An 18,726-nucleotide genomic window follows, 5' to 3' on the forward strand; every position below is an offset into this window, starting at 1 on the left:
GCACAGCATTTGACTGCAGTACTGCAGCTTAACACTCTATGCCACGGGGCTCATTCCACCACTGTAGGCTCTCCATAAATGTTAGCGTCTGATGTACTTTACAAAAAAAATATTATTAGGTCTGCTGTAAAGTTATAAGATGTATTCTGGTTGTGTTTTAGTGACTGTTAAGGTTTGATGACATCTTGCTATACAAGGATATCTGAAACACAACTCTCACTAAATTCGGAGCATCACTGATAAATGAATATTAACTTTTACTGAAACAACAGCATAGTGCAACATGCACAAAGCAGCATGCATTAATGAGAAAGAACACAGAAATAAATGTTGTTCTTGTGGAAGAAAAAAAAATGTACACATGTCATTCTTGCATGGACAGCTGCATCTACAGGCCCAAACATGAGAAGCTAAAAGCGTACTTGTCAGGCTTTAGGTCACGGTGGACGATGCCATAATTGTGGAGGTATTCCAATGCCAGCACAGTTTCTGCAAAATACATCCTTGCCATATCAACAGGCAAAGCTCCAATATTCTTCAAGAGAGTTGCACAATCTCCTCCTAGACACCAATGAAAAGGAGCATAGAGAGGCAGTAGTCAGGCAACAACAACAGCTAACAAATACAACTCATTAGATTACTTTTTTTTAGTAACATATTCTCCCTTTAGTAACATATTCTCCCTTTATTCTTTGGCTCAATACGCTGTGCCTGAGATAATGGAGATGTGCACTGCAAAGGGGCAATGTAAATACACAAAACCAGAAGGGGGAGGGAAGAACTGATAAAGCATTGCTATGATGTGGGAACCTTGCTGGTGTTGTGAGCACTTGTCCCGTGGTAGTCCCACAAACAGCATCCAGAGACAAAGAGTCCAAAAGAGAGCTGATTTAATGGAAAACACACAGGTATTGCAGAGCTTACAGGTACATTGGCACGAATGGCAATTGGGAGCACGGAATAGGCCTATAACGGATAGTATTAGTCACAACAGGTCAAGGTGGCCCCCCTTCTACTGAGGAGTCGTTCCCACGGGAGATAGCACTGGAACAGGAATGCAGCAGCTAGCAGTTTGGCCTTGAGAGGCACCTGGTAGAATCGAAACTAAAACGGTCAGAGTCTGACAGGCTGCTTAGAGCTGTGGAAAGCAGGCCTGACATTCTGCCCTCCTTATGGCCGCCTCCCACCGTCCGCCACCGGTCCAGGCTTGTCGGGGGAGGCGGCATGGAATTGGCGGACCAAACGGGATGCAGACACGTCACGTGCACGTACCCATTCATCGTGGGCAGGACCAAAATGTTTCCAACGGACTAGATAGTGGAGAGACCCATGACGGACGCGAGAGTCCAAGATCTTCGCAACTTCAAAATGTTCCTTCCCCACAACCATCACTGGTACATCAGGGAGTGGTTCAGGATGCCACTCGGGGGAAGGTACGTGTGGCTTTAGCAAACTGACATGAAAGACAGGATGGATTCTCCTGTGTGATTTTGGGAGTGAAAGTTCCACAGTAACTGGGTTGATGATACGAGTAATGGGGAAGGGACCCACGTACTTGGCACTGAGTTTGTTACACGGGCAGTTGAACCGTAGATTCTTGGTGGACAAATAAACCATGTCTCCCACTGAGTAGTCATTGCTCGGTGAGCGATGCTTATCGGCTTGACTTTTGTATTTACGTTTAGCTCGCTCTAGATTACGTACCAGCCAAGGCCAGGTTGTCTGAATCGTGTGAACCCAGTCAGCAACACTTTCTCCCCCCTCTACCCCGAAGAGGTCGTTATGGCTTATGGGACCAAAGTCTTGCCCATAAACAGCCCGAAAGGGGCTAAATCCAGTCGACTGATGCACAGCATTATTATACGCATATTCAGCAAAGGGTAACAATTCAACCCAATCATTTTGATGATAGTTAACATAACAGCGCAAGTAGCATTCCAATACAGCATTCACCCGTTCGGTTTGGCCATCGGTTTGGGGGTGGAAAGCACTTGAGAGACCTTGTTCCACCCCCACTAATTTTAGGAAAGCTTTCCAGAATTTAGCCACATAGATACTTCCGCGGTCGCTGACCACCTTGCGCGGAAAGGAATGCAGACGGAAGACATGTGACACAAAGAGGCGGGCCAGTTTTGGGGCGGATGGGATACCTGCGCAAGGGACCAGATGCACCTGTTTAGAGAACAGGTCCGTGATTACCCAAAGTACAGTTTTCCCCTCACTGAGGGGGAGGTCAGTTATAAAATCCATAGTAATAACTTCCCACGGTCTAGTGGGGGTCTCTAACGGCTGCAACAATCCAGGAGGCTTCCCTTGGGCCCTTTTTACCGTAGCGCAGACTGGGCAACTGCGAATGAAGGAATCCATATAAGTCCGCACGCCCGCCCACCAAAACTGCCTCTGTAACAAGTGCAATATTTTTAGAAACCCGAAGTGTCCCGCGGTTTTGGTTCCATGGACCAGCTGTAGGACTTCCTTTCGGAGCTCTTTAGGCACATACAGCTTAGAGTCTTTGTACCATAAGCCTCTACGTTCAGTTAGAGCGGAGGGAAAGGTTTGCTTAGAGAGTTCGGCTTGGTACGTGGAACGAAGTGAGGTTAAAAAAGAGTCTGTGAGATCTGGCGGTATGGGCTCCGTGGTGGAAGGAGGGGATGTCCCTGGGGGGGGGTTGGACGGCTGGACTGTCTGAGTGACTGGGTGCTGACGGAGCTGGTGAAGGAGGCGAGGGGGGTGGCGTGGTCAGGCTGACCAGTGTGGTTGGGCTTGAAGTGTCCCCCCTTGTGGGGGTTGCGGCGGGAGCCGGGTTTGCGCTCGGGTTTGGACTGCTAGAGTGGGCAGCAAACCCCTTTGGGCAGGAGTGAACAGGGACTCCGTGGGGCGTTCAACCTTGGTTGGATATTGGGGAAGTCTGGATAGAGCATCAGCCAGGACATTTTGCTTCCCCGGCACATGTTTCAATACGAAACGGAACTGAGCAAAGAAGTCCGCCCAACGAACTTGTTTCGCGGACAGGTTCCGGGACCCCGTGAGTGCTTCCAGGTTTTTGTGATCGCTCCACACTTCAAAAGGGACTTTAGACCCCTCCAAAAATTGTCTCCACACCGTAAGGGTATGGTGGACGGCAGCCGCTTCCTTTTCCCAGATTGGTCAGTTGAGCTGAGATTGTGCGAATATTTTAGAGAAGTAAGCGCATGGATTAAGACCATCCCTCCCCCGTAGTAAAAGTGCCCCCCATTGCCACGTCTGAGGCATCAACCTGAAAAATAAACATTTGATCGGGATCCTTCAACACTGGTTCAGAGGTAAACAGTCATTTGAGAGTATCAAAGGCGGTTTGGCACTGGGGGGTCCAGTCGATTTTGGCTGAGGGCAACGTGGCGGCGGTGCCCTTTCCCTTAGTCTTAAGGAGATCTGTGATGGGGAGTGCGATTTGAGCGAAGTTGGGAACGAACCCCCTGTAGAAGTTAGCGAACCCAAGAAATTGCTGAACCTGCTTGCAGGTGGAGGGTGGTTCCCAATCGGTTACCGATTGCACCTTGTCAGGATCCATGGTAAGTTCGTGATGTGAAATTATATAGCCCAGGAAGGTTAATTGTTTTTGGAGAAATTCACATTGAGACGCCTTAGCATAGAGCTGATTGTCTCTGAGGCGTTGCAATACTTCTCTCACCAAGGCAACGTGTTCGTCCATAGTTTTGGAGTAAATAAGAATATCATCCAAATAAACTACCACGCCCCTATACAACAAGTCATGTAGGATCTCATTAATGAATTGCATGAAGACCCCCGGGGCCCCTTTTAATCCAAAAAGTATCACTAAGAATTCATACATGCCAAAGCAACTGGAAAAGGCAGTGAGAGGCACGTCACTCTCTCGAATCCTGATTCTGTAGTAGGCTTCTACCAAGTCAAGTTTTGTAAAAATGCGCCCTTCCTTTAATTGTCCCAAGAGATCCGAGATCAGAGGGATGGGATAGGCATTGGATTGGGTGACTGCACTGAGTTTCCGAAAGTCGATGCATAAGCGCAAGTCACCCGTCTTTTTGCGCACAAAGAAGGCAGGGGCCGAAGAAGAGGAGGTATACAGTCGAATGAAACCCCTTGCTAAATTCTTGTCCAAGAATTCACGTAACACGGTACGTTCGGTAGCGCTCATGGGGTAAATCTTACTTTTGGGCAGTTTTTCATTTCCCACCACTTCAATAGCACAGTCTGTCTGGCGGTGGGGGGGGCAGTACATCACATTCCTGTACATCAAAAACGTCCGAAAAGTCTTGATATTCAACAGGTAGAGGAAAGGACGAGGGGGGGTCTGAGACTAAAGCCGAGGCCGACGGAGGTGCAACAGCTACCTCGAGACGGTGTAGATCGCAATTAGGATCGGAGAATGTTATAGTTCCAACCCCCCAGTCAATACAAGGGCTGTGCCTTTTGAGCCAGTTGATTCCCAATACCACATCGTATCTGATAGGGGCTATGGTAAAGTCAATTTGTTCCCAGTGGTGGCCGACGCCCATTGCCGACCCGCTAGTGTGACGATCCACTGGGCCCCCTTTAAAATCACTGCCATCCATCTGGGCGAACTGGATGGGAGCAGGTAGGGGCACTGACTTGGCTTTGAGCGCCTTGAAAGTGGTTACGTTGATCAGGGAACGGGCACACCCAGAGTCTATAAGTGCTTTAACTGGTAACTGGGGGGCCCCTTTATGGCGTTGTAACCCTACGTCCACATATACAGTCTCTTTGACCTCACTCACCTACACCGGAGCGTTGGGTTTTGCAGGAATAGCTGCGAGGGTCCGCAGTGTCGCTCCACTCACCGCAGACTCTGGCTGTTTTTTTGACAGATCCAGAGGAGATTCGAGATTCAAAGCCGGGGGGTCCCAGCCTATGTCCTCATCTGAAGACAGCGAGTTGTCCCCCAGTGGGGCACTTATAATCCGGAACCCCGATGGGTTCGTTGGTGCAGGGTCGAGCGGCGCTTCTCCGACATGGAGAGCTGATGGCGTGGTCCGTCCAGGAGCAGAGCTACGGTTGGCCGCGGTGCCTCTGCGCTGAGGTCGCCCCCCATTCTGGGGCGGTCCATCTTGCCGCGAAGGGACCAACCGGTCCGGTCGAAGTGGGCAGGTGGCAGCAAAGTGGCCCATGGTTCCGCAAACGAGACAGGCTCCTCTTTGGAACCGGGATTTGCGGTCCTGCGCGGGCCGCGTTGGTCTCCGCGGGGTGAGGGCTGCAACTTTAGAAGGAGATTTTTGACGACTACTCCCCTCTCTGGTCCGGCATCATAAATTGACGGCGGCTTTCCACTTCCTCTGCTAGCAAAATCCAATCTTCCAGGGTGTCGGGGTCCCATTGCATGTATGCCCAGTTCAAAATGTCAGGGTGTAGAGCTTCTCGGAAGTAATGTATTCGGGTGGCTTCAGGCCAATCCACGATTTTACTGGCAAGTCGTTGGAACTCATCTGCGAATTCCCGAAAGGGAGTAGAGCCTTGCAGGAGTTTGGCTTTGGCCCTTTCTCCCAAGAAGGGATCCTCGAACCGCCTCCACAGGGTAAACATGAAATTGTTGAGAGAGCGAATGGATCGGGCCCAAGTGTCAAACTGGAGGACCATCCAATCAACCGCTTTCCCTGTCAGCAGAGAGGCAACGAATCGAACACGACTGTCTTCAGTGGGGAAGAACTGTCCTTGTTCCCTCATGTAACTGTCTACATGATGTAGGAAACAGGGTAGAGTTTTGATCGAGCCGTCGTAGGTGGTTTTCAACCGAGGTTGCTTCCATTGCACAGGTGAGGAGAGCAAGCGGTTGCCCTGAAGGCGGCAGGAAAGGCGCTCCAGGAGCTGGCAACACAGGTGCCCCAGGAGCCGGTAAACCGGGAGCGCCCGGGGCCGGCACCACCGGCTGAGCTGGTTGGCCCGGTTGGGCTGGTGCTGGTTGGCCCGGCAGAACTGGTGCTGGCTGGCCCGGAAGGGCTGGGGCTGGCTGACCCAGCAGGGCTGGTGCGGGCTGGCCCGGCAGGGCTGGGGCGGGCTGGCCCGGCAGGGCTGGGGCGGGCTGGCCCGGCAAGGCTGGCGTGGGTTGGGCCGGCACGGCTGGCTGGCACGGGTTGAGCCGGGGTAGCTAGAGCTTGTTGCAAACGGTCGTTTTCACGAAACAATTGTTCCATTTGATCCTGTAGAAGGGCCACACGGTCATTTAAGTCCCGATTTTGGTCCTTCAAGAGGCGCAATTAATCCCCAGCTGACCCCGTGCGTCGGGACTGACTGACCCGAAGATCAGAAGCTTAGTGAGATCTGTCACCATAAAGGTCTTCCTCGTCAGAGTAGTCCGATCCTTGCAGGCGTTTCGCAAGGCGCCGTGCGCGTTGTGTGGTGCGAGACGGGGCAAAGGCCAGGGAAAATGTGGACCCAAACGAGAATCCAACTCCTACAGTGTCTTTAGGATGTACATCCGCGGCCGCTCGCGCACGTTCGGCGGCCAATCGTTGCTCCTTCTCCCATTCGGCCCGAGCCTTGGCAGCCGCCGCGGCCGCTGCTCGCAACTGTTCCTCAGCCTTCTTTTGGTCGGCAAGTGCCTGGGCAGTTTCGAGCTTCAAGGCGGCATTCGTGGTGACGATCGGGAGGGCTTCTTGCTCTAGAAGAGCGAGGAGTGGGGCAGAGTCCCCACCAAGCAGAGGTTGCACTTGCATGGCTAGTGCGGCCGCACCATCCCCGAACGTCGGGGTCAACAGTTGTGTCAGATCGGCAACCGTGGTTGTGGTCGGGGGCAGTTCCACGAATAATAACGCCATTTGGACAGCGACCTGTCGTGCCTCTGCTTGACACCTGGCAGGATCAGGTACTAGCAACAGCGGGGATCCCCCCGCTGGTGTTCCCGCCATGACTCGAGGCGAGTCGGGGCGGATAGGGGCCGCTGTCGAGGTCTGTTGAGTCTCTTGCAAAGTCAATCTCGCCAACAAGCGAGTTAAGGTTGCTAAGTCCTCCTGTGCAGCATGCACTTCATCCAATAGTCCGTCCAGGACCAAATGTTCGTGATAGGCGTCCCGATCCAAGTCCTCGGACGTCCAAGGCTTCGCGTCGGCAAGGGAGCGCCACTGAACCCGAATAAGTTCCACTAGGCGGTTGATTTCCGCATCAGTTCGTACAGCTTCGAGGAGCACATCGCACAGCAGAGTAGGGTCGTCAGGGCAGGCCGACGTTCCCAACAACAGGGCCCAGTGGTCCAAGTCCTCCAGGATTCCACACAGGACACTCGAAGCTGAGATGCAGGCGAACCCTCCAGGGCTCCAGCCACAGGCAATTCACTCGGAGAGCAAGTCCCCTGCTCCAATCCGAGGCCCCGGCGAACCCTCCAGGGCTCCAGCCAGCCAGGGAAAAACAGAGAAGGGATTCGTGCCAAAATGTTAGCACTTGTCCCGTGGTAGTCCCACAAACAGCATCCAGAGACAAAGAGTCCAAAAGAGAGCTGATTTAATGGAAAACACACAGGTATTGCAGAGCTTACAGGTACATTGGCACGAATGGCAATTGGGAGCACGGAATAGGCCTATAAGGGAAAGTATTAGTCACAACAGGTCAAGGTGGCCCCCCTTCTACTGAGGAGTCGTTCCCACGGGAGATAGCACTGGAACAGGAATGCAGCAGCTAGCAGTTTGGCCTTGAGAGGCACCTGGTAGAATCGAAACTAAAACGGTCAGAGTCTGACAGGCTGCTTAGAGCTGTGGAAAGCAGGCCTGACAGGTGTTGACATTTAGCTTTGTAAAATGTCAAAGGGCTTGGCTGAGCATTCCCTGCTGCAATAGTATCACAAAAGATTCTCGGCTTCTAAAGCAATACTTTAACACACACACACACACACACACACACAATGTTCCAGGCAAGTGGGAATCACTATATTGCTTGCCACTAATGATGCCCCACTAATAGGTACCTGTGAAACTACACAGCTGCAGTATTCCCAGTTGCAATGGCTGTCTTTACTGGGGAAAGTGAGAAATGTCTCCCAGTGATTTAAAAAATGTTCAGGATTTAATGGTTCTGCAGAGAGAAAAAGTTCTAGAGCTATGAGGTAGCAAATGATTAAATTCACTGTAGGTATCCTGTGTTCAGTTGGCATACAGATAGTAATAACAAAAAAAGGCTTTTGATTATCATGGTGATGGGGGGAGGGAGAGAACAAGACCATCTTTAAGTAAGTTGGACACAATCAGCTGTGCACGGAGAGCGTTGTAAGTCAACATCTGGAAGACAAAAGGAAACCAGTGCCCCACGCAACCCACTCTGTCATGCTCTGCACTACCTAAATCCTCATGTTGACTGCAGTATAAAAAGTATGTATCACAGTTGTCATTAACATGTTATAAAAAGGGCTGCAACAGTATTCACACAAAACTCAGTAAGAATCACAAATAAGAGAGGTGGGGAAGTTGATCCTTGGTAGGTGATTAATCCCACCCACCCCTCAGATCACAAGATCTGCCAAAAATCATTACACTTCAGTCTTGTCTGGATACTGCCATTACCATAAGCTGTCCCTGGAATCCATTGTTCTTTCCTCATATGAAATATAATTGAATGCTTCAGACAGAACACATAATTCGTGGTTAATTGGTGATACTAGAATTTAGCTTCTGGATGAACACCCAAATTCTGCTTGCTTGCTGGTTTTACTGCCCCTGCTCTGTAGCTCAGCAGAGCAGTGCCAGGAAACAAACCAAGATTAAGGCAAGGTGTCTTTATTCTCATTTCACACAAAAACATACAAGACTAAGGTTAAAATAAATGACTTTTATCAAACCATGGCCTCAAATCTTAATTTGACAGATAACTAACTAACCATAATAAGTGAAGTGACTGCATTCAGTCATACTAACCATAATTAATTTAATTAAAACATGGTTGTGCACAATTTCTGAATTGAGATGAATCAGTGCAGGAGTATATTATTTATTCCTCCTCTGTGGATACTTTCCACTATAAAATTCTCCGGTTTCTTCAGATAAATCTTTAATCCAGAACTCACAACAAAAAGCATGGTTAACTATTCCACAATGAACAGGACCACCTCAAGCAAACCACCTACCAAAGGTAAAACCCGTGGGGCACAACACAAGCCTATCATTACATCCTAGAGAAAAACAGAGTTTCACTTACCTGTAACTGTTGTTCATCTGATGGATCTTCTATGCAGTAACACATTGGGACTGCGCAGGTGCAGGCCAGCCACGGATAAGATTTGTCAGCTTCTAGCAAAATCTAAAAGAGTGCTCCCCCTCCCCTTGGGGCATGCAATCTCCCCGCCCATCGGTCACATGAGCCAAGGGGGAGGGAGCACTCTTCCCTCCAGTTCTCCAACCTGCTGCCACGGAACTAACCACTGGTCTAGCAGAAAGGTCCCACAGCGGGGAAGGAGGGAGGGAATGTGTTACTGCATAGAAGATCCATCAGATGAACAACAGTTACAGGTAAGTGAAACTCTGTTTTTCATCTGAATGGCTTCTATGCAGTCCCACATTGGGAGATTAGCGAGTTAACTTACCAGGACGGTGGGTGTGGGACAGTCACCGAAATAAGGACTGCAGCACGGCACGTCCCACAGCTGCGTCTCTCGCTGAATCCACATCCACAGCATAATGTTTCATGAACGTAGAGGGAGTGGACCAGGTAGCAGCTTTGCAGATGTCCCGGAGATCAATCTTTGACGAGAAGGCTATAGAGGTCGCATATGCTCTTGTAGAGTGTGCCTTGATCATAGGAGGGCACTCTTGGTGAGCCAGATCGTAGGCTAACTTGATGGTAGATGTGATCCACCTCGATAAGGTCTGAGGAGAAGCACGAGGATGAACGGCGTCGAGAAGAATTCGCCGACCTAGAAGGCGGTCGGCGCCTGGGAGATTTAGAGCGGGAAATGCGCTTTGATGAACCGCGGCCATCTTGTGAGCCCGGAACGATGAATTTCGCTGGCCGAAGGATGACCGAGGATGGCTTTTTAGAAGGGGCAACCCCGCTGGACTTTTTGGCAGGGGCACCCTCCACAGATTTAGCCTTACCGGTTGAAAGGCCAGGCTCGACAGGACTATCTTGCGGGCGGAGGGATTCCTTGTACAGATGGGTGATGAGACGAGTGGAACGGACTCTCAAAGCCTTGGCAGTAAGTTTACCACAACTCTTGCAAGTCGCAGGAACATGGCCTTCCCCAGACAAAGGAGGCATTCCTTGTGAGGATCGGTCTTTGCCACCTTCGAAACGCAAGAAGAACATTTCTTGAAAGGTGGAACCTTCTTGGACTCCATTGCTAGAGACAAAGCTAGACACGTTCTCTCTCCGTGGCGGCAGAAAGAGAACTGGAGGGAAGAGTGCTCCCTCCCCCATGGCTCATGTGACCGATGGGCGGGGAGATTGCATGCCCCAAGGGGAGGGGGAGCACTCTTTTAGATTTCGCTAGAAGCTGACAAATCGTATCCATGGCTGGCCTGCGTCTGCGCAGTCCCAATGTGGGACTGCATAGAAGCCATACAGATGAACAATATATACAGGGCAAGTTCTTGACACACAATATATATGGGGAAGAGCAGCTGAATGGAACACTGTACAGTGTATACACTGATCTCTACCTCTTTTCATAAGAGAAAACAATTTTATTTGTATGTATGATCATTATGACTAGGTGACTTCTGTGGTAATGAAACAAATACCTTCCACGTACTCCATGACCATGCACAGATGGCGCTTTGTCTCGAAGGAGCAGAACATGCTGACTACAAAGGGGTTTTCTGCAAATGTTAAGATGTCTCTCTCCACAAAAGCTTGCTGAATCTGATTTCTTAGAATGAGGTTCTGCTTGTTGATCTTTTTCATTGCAAAACGCTGGCGGGTAGTCCTGTGGCGCACCAAGAACACTGCCCTGAGACAAAAGAAGACGATTACACAACATAAGAAATGCCACAAGCATACTCCAGGAGTTCTGAATCCTGTTTCATCTCTTTGGCAAGTTCACAATTATCAAGAAGCTGAGAAAGAAGTACATAGTTGTCTCTGCTTCTACTGCAACAAGTAAAAGAATCAGATCTATGAACTCCACAGGTTGTTTTGGACTAACTCTCATTATGAATGGGACTGATGAGTCCAAGCTCACACATCATAGCAGCAGGGAAAGATTATGTACAGTGACATAAAAGCCAGACCTTGGATACAGGAGCAAATTTATCATTCTAATTAATCGTTGGTGAAACTAAAACTTTCTTCAGACACTGCAAAATTTCTACCCAACCCAATACAATCTAGAATGCTCAACTAGTGTCAACAAACCAGGATTCTTGGCTTCAATATTATCAAGTACAATCTGTATACATCCAAGATATGAAAAAGGGATTTCTTAAAGAAAAATCAATTCTACAACAGACACTTTTGGATAATACTGATCATCTAATTTCTAGGATGTATAAGTTTTTATTGTTGTTGTATACCGAACAAGAAAGAATCAAGCCAACAATGATTACCTGGGCACAAACTCTATTTCCTTGAAAAGTTGGGAAAGACTTTGGTCAAGAGACATGAAAAAGATTCTTTCCCAGTCGATAAGGGAAAATATCTACAAAATGATTTACAGATGGTACTTGACACCGAAAAAATTGTCTGCAATGTACGGTACAATTTCAGCAAACTGCTGGAAATGTCAGGATAAAGTTGGCTCATTTCATCATGTTTGGTGGCTTTGTGATAAAGCTAAAAACTTTTGGGATATGATATACAATGAGCTAAGGTTAATTCTACAACAAAACATCCCTAAAACTTCAGAGATGATGTTGTTAAGCATTATACCGGACCACATTATAACACAACGGACTTTTTTACTCTATGCCACCACAGCTGCGAGAATGGTATACGCAGCTAAATGGAAAATATCTGAAATACCGGACAGAACTGATTGGATTCATAAAATGTTTGAACTAGCAGAAATGGCAAAATTGACTGAGTTAATAAATCAAAAAGATAATGATGAATTTGTTAAGGAGTGGGAGGCGTGGATTGTTTATTGCAAAAATGAACTTAATGTGCAAAATGTTAAAGGTTACAACTTAGACTAGGTTAATTTTCTTGTTTCTATTTTTCTTTCTTTTTTAATAACTGTAGAAGGTTTTACAAAAATTTTTTTTATAAAGAATTAGAAAATAATTGCTAAGAGGTTACAAAGATAAGTTAGAGCTAAAAGAAGGAAGAGGGGAAGTCAAAGCAGGGGAAGATAATTGTTATATATATATGTTAGTCTTAATTGAGAATTAGAAAAGATTGAAAAGTAATGTTAATTGATTGTATCGAATGTATGAAAAAATAATAAAAAAATTATAAAAAAAACAAACAAACCAGGATTCTTTACTAAAATGAATTTAGTAAATTATTTTCATGCAATTCCTTGTACACTAATATTAACATTTTCAATTTCTCTTCCTTTATTTAATAATGGCTATTTCCTTTTCTTTGAAAGTGCCTGTTGCACTGCAGTCCATAGAGCATTATATTCCACAAGCAGATGGATCAGGGGTCTCAAAACTGCGGCTCCAGAGCCGCATGCGGCTCTTTGGCCCGTTGAGTGTGGCTCTCCGAACTTGGTTCGGAGCCTCTGCTCTTGCGCCCACTCGCGCCGGCAGCCGGGCTGCAGAGCCGGCGCGCCTGAGAGAGCGAGCGAGCGTGAGAGAGCAGGCGAGCGGGCGCGCTGTCTCTCCCCCGCCCCCGCCGTGGAGAATGGCCGGGTCCCCCTTGCCCTCAATGGTTGGGAGGCTAAAGCCTCCCCTCCCCTCTAGCCGCGCGATTGCTGGGCGGGCGGCTCGGCGGTTCCTGCCCCCCCGCCTATCAGCTGTTGGGCAGGGCAGGCTTCCTTTGGTAGACCTGGCCTCCGGCTGAGTCGCATTGGGAGGCCATGTCTACCCACTGGCTTTCTTGGCGGTAGACCTGCACTCCGAGGAGGGGGGAAAGTCCCCCTTCAGAGGCTAGGTCTACCAATTGGCTTCTATGGGCCTCCAGAGGCCAGGTCTACTGCCAAGAAAGCCAATGGGTAGACCTGGCCTCCCAATGGGACTCAAGCCGGAGGCTAGGCCTACCAATAGGCTTTTATGGCGGTAGACCAGGCCTCCAGACGAGGACTCCGGACGGGGAGGGGGAAATGGCAGGGACTTACAATTTAATTTTTAATCAATAAATAAGATCACTATTAAGTATGATATCAAGTTTTATTCAGTGTACCTATAGTTTAATTAAGACTTAAAACTTTAATTAAAGTTTATTAAGTTAATAAACAGTGTACCTACCTATATAGTTTAAGTTTAAGAAATTTGGCTCTCAAAAGAAATCTCAATCGTTGTACTGTTGATATTTGGCTCTTTTGACTAATGAGTTTGCCGACCCCTGAGATGGATGATATACACCAGCATAGCATAAAGGGGTAGAGGCAGGTAATGGCAAACTTCCTGTGCACATCTCTTGCCCTGAAAACCCTACAGGTCGCAGTCAGTCTGCTGGATGCTAGGGGGGAGGGTGACTATACAGTGAGACACAAAATAGCACCTGAAGGAATTGCATGAACTGACTGCGACCTGTAGGGTTTTCAAGGCAACAGACGTGCACAGGTAGTTTGCCATTACCTGCCTCTACCCCTTTATGCTATTATGTATGTAGCCAAGCTGGTCCTAAAAAAGCAAGGTATGGTGAACGCAAGCACATATTGACCCTAATTCATGTTACAAAGGATCTTTAAAAGGTTAAAAAGAAATTCCTTTCTTTCCTTTATCCCTTAGAAGCTCTTTGATCCATTGATTTTGAGAAGCATAGTTTTAAATCTATTATTTGGGGAATATAAGGAGTGAAATAAATTTTGCCACTGCCAGTGTAGCCTTGGGATCCCTATCACTTAATAGGAAAGGCATTATATCAGACACAGAGGCATTAGATTTGTCTATTAAAAGGGGAGATATATATAGTAATTTAAGACAGAAAATACACAGAAATTACAAGATCAAAATATTATATCAGTGAACAGGTGATAAAACTCAATCAAAACATTTTTGAAGATCTGAATTCTGCTGGCCTTTATTAGAATGCCAATTGAATTTTTTTTAAATGGCTGGACAAAATTTAATTTTCTTACCCATAAGCCCCATTGCTGATTAGCTTAATGGTTTCAAATTCTTCTTCAGAAGGAGTTTTCTTTATTTGTATAGTAGCTCCTCGGCTCTGAAAACAACAGATACACTTTTTCCCTTTTGACATAATTATTTTACACATTCAAACTTTTTTACAACTCAAGTTTCTCAACATTAATCATTATGCTTTAGAACAATCTTTGGACAGGAGGTATTATTTTATTGTACTTCCTATGTCACTGTTCTTGAACTGAATTCTATCTTTCTAATCAAAAGACATACTAGATGAGGAAAAATTTAAGTTTGCAATTAGGCTAAAAAGGGGGAACCCGCAAGGACTTGCGGGAGGCATCTCATTTTCTCCAACCCCCACTATGTCCTCTTTCTTTTTCCTGAAAGCCCCCATAGCTTCTCCCCTTTTTCTGCTTCTTTCTCTCCATCTAGTGTTGCCAACTTTCAGGTGAGGCCTGGAGATCATCTGGAATCACTACGGATCTCCCAACTACAGACATCAGTTCCCCCTTAGGGTTGCCAGCTCTAGGTTAAGAACTTCCTGGAGATTTGGGGGTGGAGTCTTGGGAGGCTGAGGTTTGGGGAGGGAAGCAAGGTCAGAAGGTTATGCCATAGACTCCAAAGCAGCCACTTTTTGCAGGGGAACTGATATCTGTCATCTGGACAGCAGTTGTAATTCTGGATGATCTTCAGCCCCTGCATGGAGGTAGGCAATCATAGTTCCCCTGGAGGAAAGGGCTGCTTTGGAAGGTGAAGTCTATGGCATTATATGCCTCTGAGGTCCCTCTCTTTCTCAAACCCCACCCTCCACAGGATCCACTCCAAATCTCCAAATATTTCCTAACCTGGAGTTGGCAACTCTATCTCCTTCTCACCCAACATGGAACCTAATTTTATCTGCCCTGTCTTCAGCTTCCCCCACCCCCCACAACCTCTATCTAGGAAAACTGTGGACCAGTTGCGTGGTGCTGGTTACTGGGCAAGGCCCACTTGCATTATAGGGAACCCTCAAGGACTTGTGGGGTGACATCTCCCTTTCCCTGTATCCCCCTCCCCACTCTACTACTTTTTTTCTCCCTCATGGCACCCCCCATATCCTCTCCCCTTTCCCTGCCTCATTCTCTCCTTTTCAGCCATTCACCAACCTATCTTTTATCTCCCTGCAATCTATAGTTACATTTATTATTTGTTTACTTCATTTATACCTCACCTTTCTCCACAATGGGGACCAAAGCAGCTTACATTATTCTCCTCTCCTTTTTATCCACACAACAACCCTGTGAGGTAGGTTAGGCTAAAATTATGTGACTGGTCCAAAATGACCCAGTGAGTTTCTGCAGCAAGATGGGGATTTGAACCTGGGTCTCCCAGACCCTACTCTGAAGCTCTCACTGCTACATCACACTGGCTTTCATAGTGTAGTTACTGTTAAAGAGTAGCAAGCAGCCAGGCCTAGTTGATTTATGCAAGTTGGGTAGAATCAAGTCACCCACTGTTTGCTTCCAGGCCTCAGGTTGGCTGCCTCCAGGTGACACCTGGAGATCTCCCAGAATTATATCTGAACTCCAGACAACTGAGATCTGTCTCCCTTGACAAAGTGACTGCTTTGGAAGGCAAACTCAGTAGCATGTTATCCAGCTGAGGCCTCTCCCTTCCCCAAATCCTGCCCTCCACCAGAAAATCTGGAGCTGGCAACCCAATCAGGCCTGGCCCAAATGAGTCCTCTCTAAAAGGCCAAAACAGGTCTGGAGAGGGACCTGCCCCATCCCTCTGTCTTTTACTCAAGAAAGGAAGCCTAGGAATGCTGTGGTTGCCTAGCAACAGCCACTGAGGGACTCAGTTGCTTAAAGCAATAAGCACTCTTTTAATCGTTTTTAAAAACCACCAATGTTGGTTTGTTTTTTAGATTTCACATTTTTCTGCAAACCTGGGTCTTGACAGTTCACAGCTCCAGTCACCAGATTTAAGTGTCCTCAGGTTTGGCTAACTTGGCTATTAGTATGCAGATGTGTTTTTCCCTCCATATGTAGCAATTGCCTTCTCTATCAAAATGTCCAAATATGAATTAAATTTAGCAATTTATTCATCTTCTAAATATTTTCTGGCACAAGTATATTTGATTCTTTATAAAGGCTTACAACACCATCATTGGAAAAGAAACCCAAGATTCAGATTTTTCCCCTCTGAAAACAATGTATATATTCATACATACACAGAAATACTTTAGTTTATTAGAATGTCATTCAGTTGTAGTTATTTTAAGTATTCAATTTACACTAAATACAATCCAATGAGCTATGTGAAATGACTATTATACATAATACTATTTTATTATAATACTAATGCTATAATTCAGTACCTTTATCTCAGCAGAATCATCTGTCTCTGGAGTGTCTGGACTATCATAGCTATTCAACTGGGCCATTTCTAGGGAAGGAAAAGTAACATGTTTTGTAGTTACCTTACACTTTTATGGAAAGTACTATACAATGTGGGATATCCATTATTAATTTGTTTTTAATTTATTTTTTATCTGATTTGATTTATAACCCAGGAAAGCCAACACACACAACACACAACACACTCAGCCACTGAAAGGCTTTCCATAAACTCCACAGCTTTCCACACATAAAAAAACCGGGCCAGTAGGTTTTTGCAGGAAGTTGATAGCCAAGGGGAAGAGACAGAGGGAAAGGGGCAGCTCATGAGATTTTTCATAGCAGGATTCCTTCACCAAAACAGTAACGTTATCAGTGGTCTGTGCACTGCATGATCCTGCAATGCCCTTATCATATGCATTAAGTTTCTTGAGTTAAGGAGGGTACTTTTAAGTATGCACAGTCTCCGTGCAGTTCTTCATAAGGACATCATCTTGCTGCTGTTGTGTTAAAATAACTCATTTGTTTTGGGACATGGTAATCATTCTATAAAAGAAACCTGTTTATTAACAATTACTCTTTCTATGTGCCATGTACAGCTGGGAATATTTTTATAAAATAAAATTCAGAAACTTATCACACAAATTAAATTTTATATCATAATGCATTTGTACTTTCTGTGTTAAAAATTATTAATGTATGGCAGGTGACAATAAGTTATATATGGTTGAGTTTTAAACACATACAAAAACTGTAACTAAGGTGGCAGCTGATACAGGTGAATTTATATTTTTACAATTAATACTTCTAACATTGTGATATATGTGTATGCACAAGCTCAAACCTTGTTACTGCTACTTTTCCATTATTATATACATTCAGAAATATTATAAACGAATAATACTGCAAAATATAGCTGACTCTTAAATGGAAGGCTATTCCATTTAAGAGACTAAAAATAATTATGTGCAGCTGTTTCTGGCAAAGACAAGGGAAAGAGATGGGGTTCACACATATGTGAGAAATTTCCCTATAATTCCAAAGGCAATAAAATGAAACTTATTCTACAGGATAGCGATGATTTCTCTAGTACAAATTCATTGTGCTTTGCTGCCTTAGGTCAATGTAAATAGTTCTTCCACTTATCCTAACTTTTTTTTCCAGTGTTTGGAATGTTTGGAATCATCTGGATGAATAATTATTACTACCGTATATACTCGCGTATAAGCCGAGTTTTTCAGCCCCAAAAATGGGCTGAAAAAGCCGGCCTCGGCTTATACGCGGGTCAATACGGGGGAGGGAGGGAGGAGGGAGGAGGGAGGGGGGAAACTTACCGCCGTCGTCGCCGCCGCCGGGCCCGTGCCGCTTCCTGCCGCCGGGTGCGGCCTGGGGCAGCCTTCCTGCAGCTGCAGGATGGCTGCCCCGGCCCCCCCGGCCCCCGCCGCCATTTTTCCCGGGCGGGAGGGGCCATGGGCAGCCATCCTGCGGCTGCAGGAAGGCTGCCCTGGCCCTTCCCGCCCCCCCGCCCCCCCCCCGCCATTTTTTTCGGGCGGGAGGGGCCTTGGGCAGCCATCCTGCGGCTGCGGGAAGGCTGCCCCGGCCCTTCCCGCCCCCCCCCCCGCCATTTTTTTCGGGCGGGAGGGGCCTTGGGCAGCCATCCTGCGGCTGCAGGAAGGCTGCCCCGGCCCTTCCCGCCCCCCCGCCATTTTTTTCGGGCGGGAGGGGCCTTGGGCAGCCATCCTGCGGCTGCAGGAAGGCTGCCCCGGCCCTTCCCGCCCCCCCCCCCGCCATTTTTTTTGGGCGGGAGGGGCCTTGGGCAGCCTCCTGCAGCCGCAGGATGGCTGCCCAAGGCCCCCCCGCCCCCGCCGCCATTTTTTTCAGGCGGGAGGGGCCTTGGGCAGCCATCCTGCGGCTGCAGGAAGGCTGCCCCGGCCCTTCCCGCCCCCCCCCTGCCATTTTTCCCGGGCGGGAGGGGCCTTGGGCAGCCTCCTGCAGCCGCAGGATGGCTGCCCAAGGCCCCCCCGCCCCCGCCGTCATTTTTTTCAGGCGGGAGGGGCCTTGGGCAGCCATCCTGCGGCTGCAGGAAGGCTGCCCCGGCCCTTCCCGCCCCCCCCCGCCATTTTTCCCGGGCGGGAGGGGCCTTGGGCAGCCTCCTGCAGCCGCAGGAAGGCTGCTCCGGGTCCCCCTGGGCCTCGCCGCCA

General features: G+C 47.7%; 1 protein-coding gene across 6 annotated transcripts in view; it reads right to left on the reverse strand.

Moving 5' to 3' along the window:
- Window positions 1–18,726, reverse strand: part of MAST2 (microtubule associated serine/threonine kinase 2) — a 383,088-nt gene that overhangs the window by 27,585 nt on the left and 336,777 nt on the right. For all 6 annotated transcript variants that reach the window (XM_056844043.1, XM_056844042.1, XM_056844041.1 and 3 more), the window contains 4 exons: window positions 16,507–16,574; window positions 14,141–14,226; window positions 10,695–10,903; window positions 423–561 (listed from right to left, as the gene is read on the reverse strand). In XM_056844043.1, coding sequence (XP_056700021.1) covers window positions 423–561; window positions 10,695–10,903; window positions 14,141–14,226; window positions 16,507–16,574 — 502 coding nt within the window. The remainder of the gene's footprint in view (window positions 1–422; window positions 562–10,694; window positions 10,904–14,140; window positions 14,227–16,506; window positions 16,575–18,726) is intronic.

The sequence above is a fragment of the Euleptes europaea genome, chromosome 2 (genome assembly GCF_029931775.1).
Source record: "Euleptes europaea isolate rEulEur1 chromosome 2, rEulEur1.hap1, whole genome shotgun sequence".
Lineage (NCBI taxonomy): Eukaryota > Metazoa > Chordata > Lepidosauria > Squamata > Sphaerodactylidae > Euleptes > Euleptes europaea.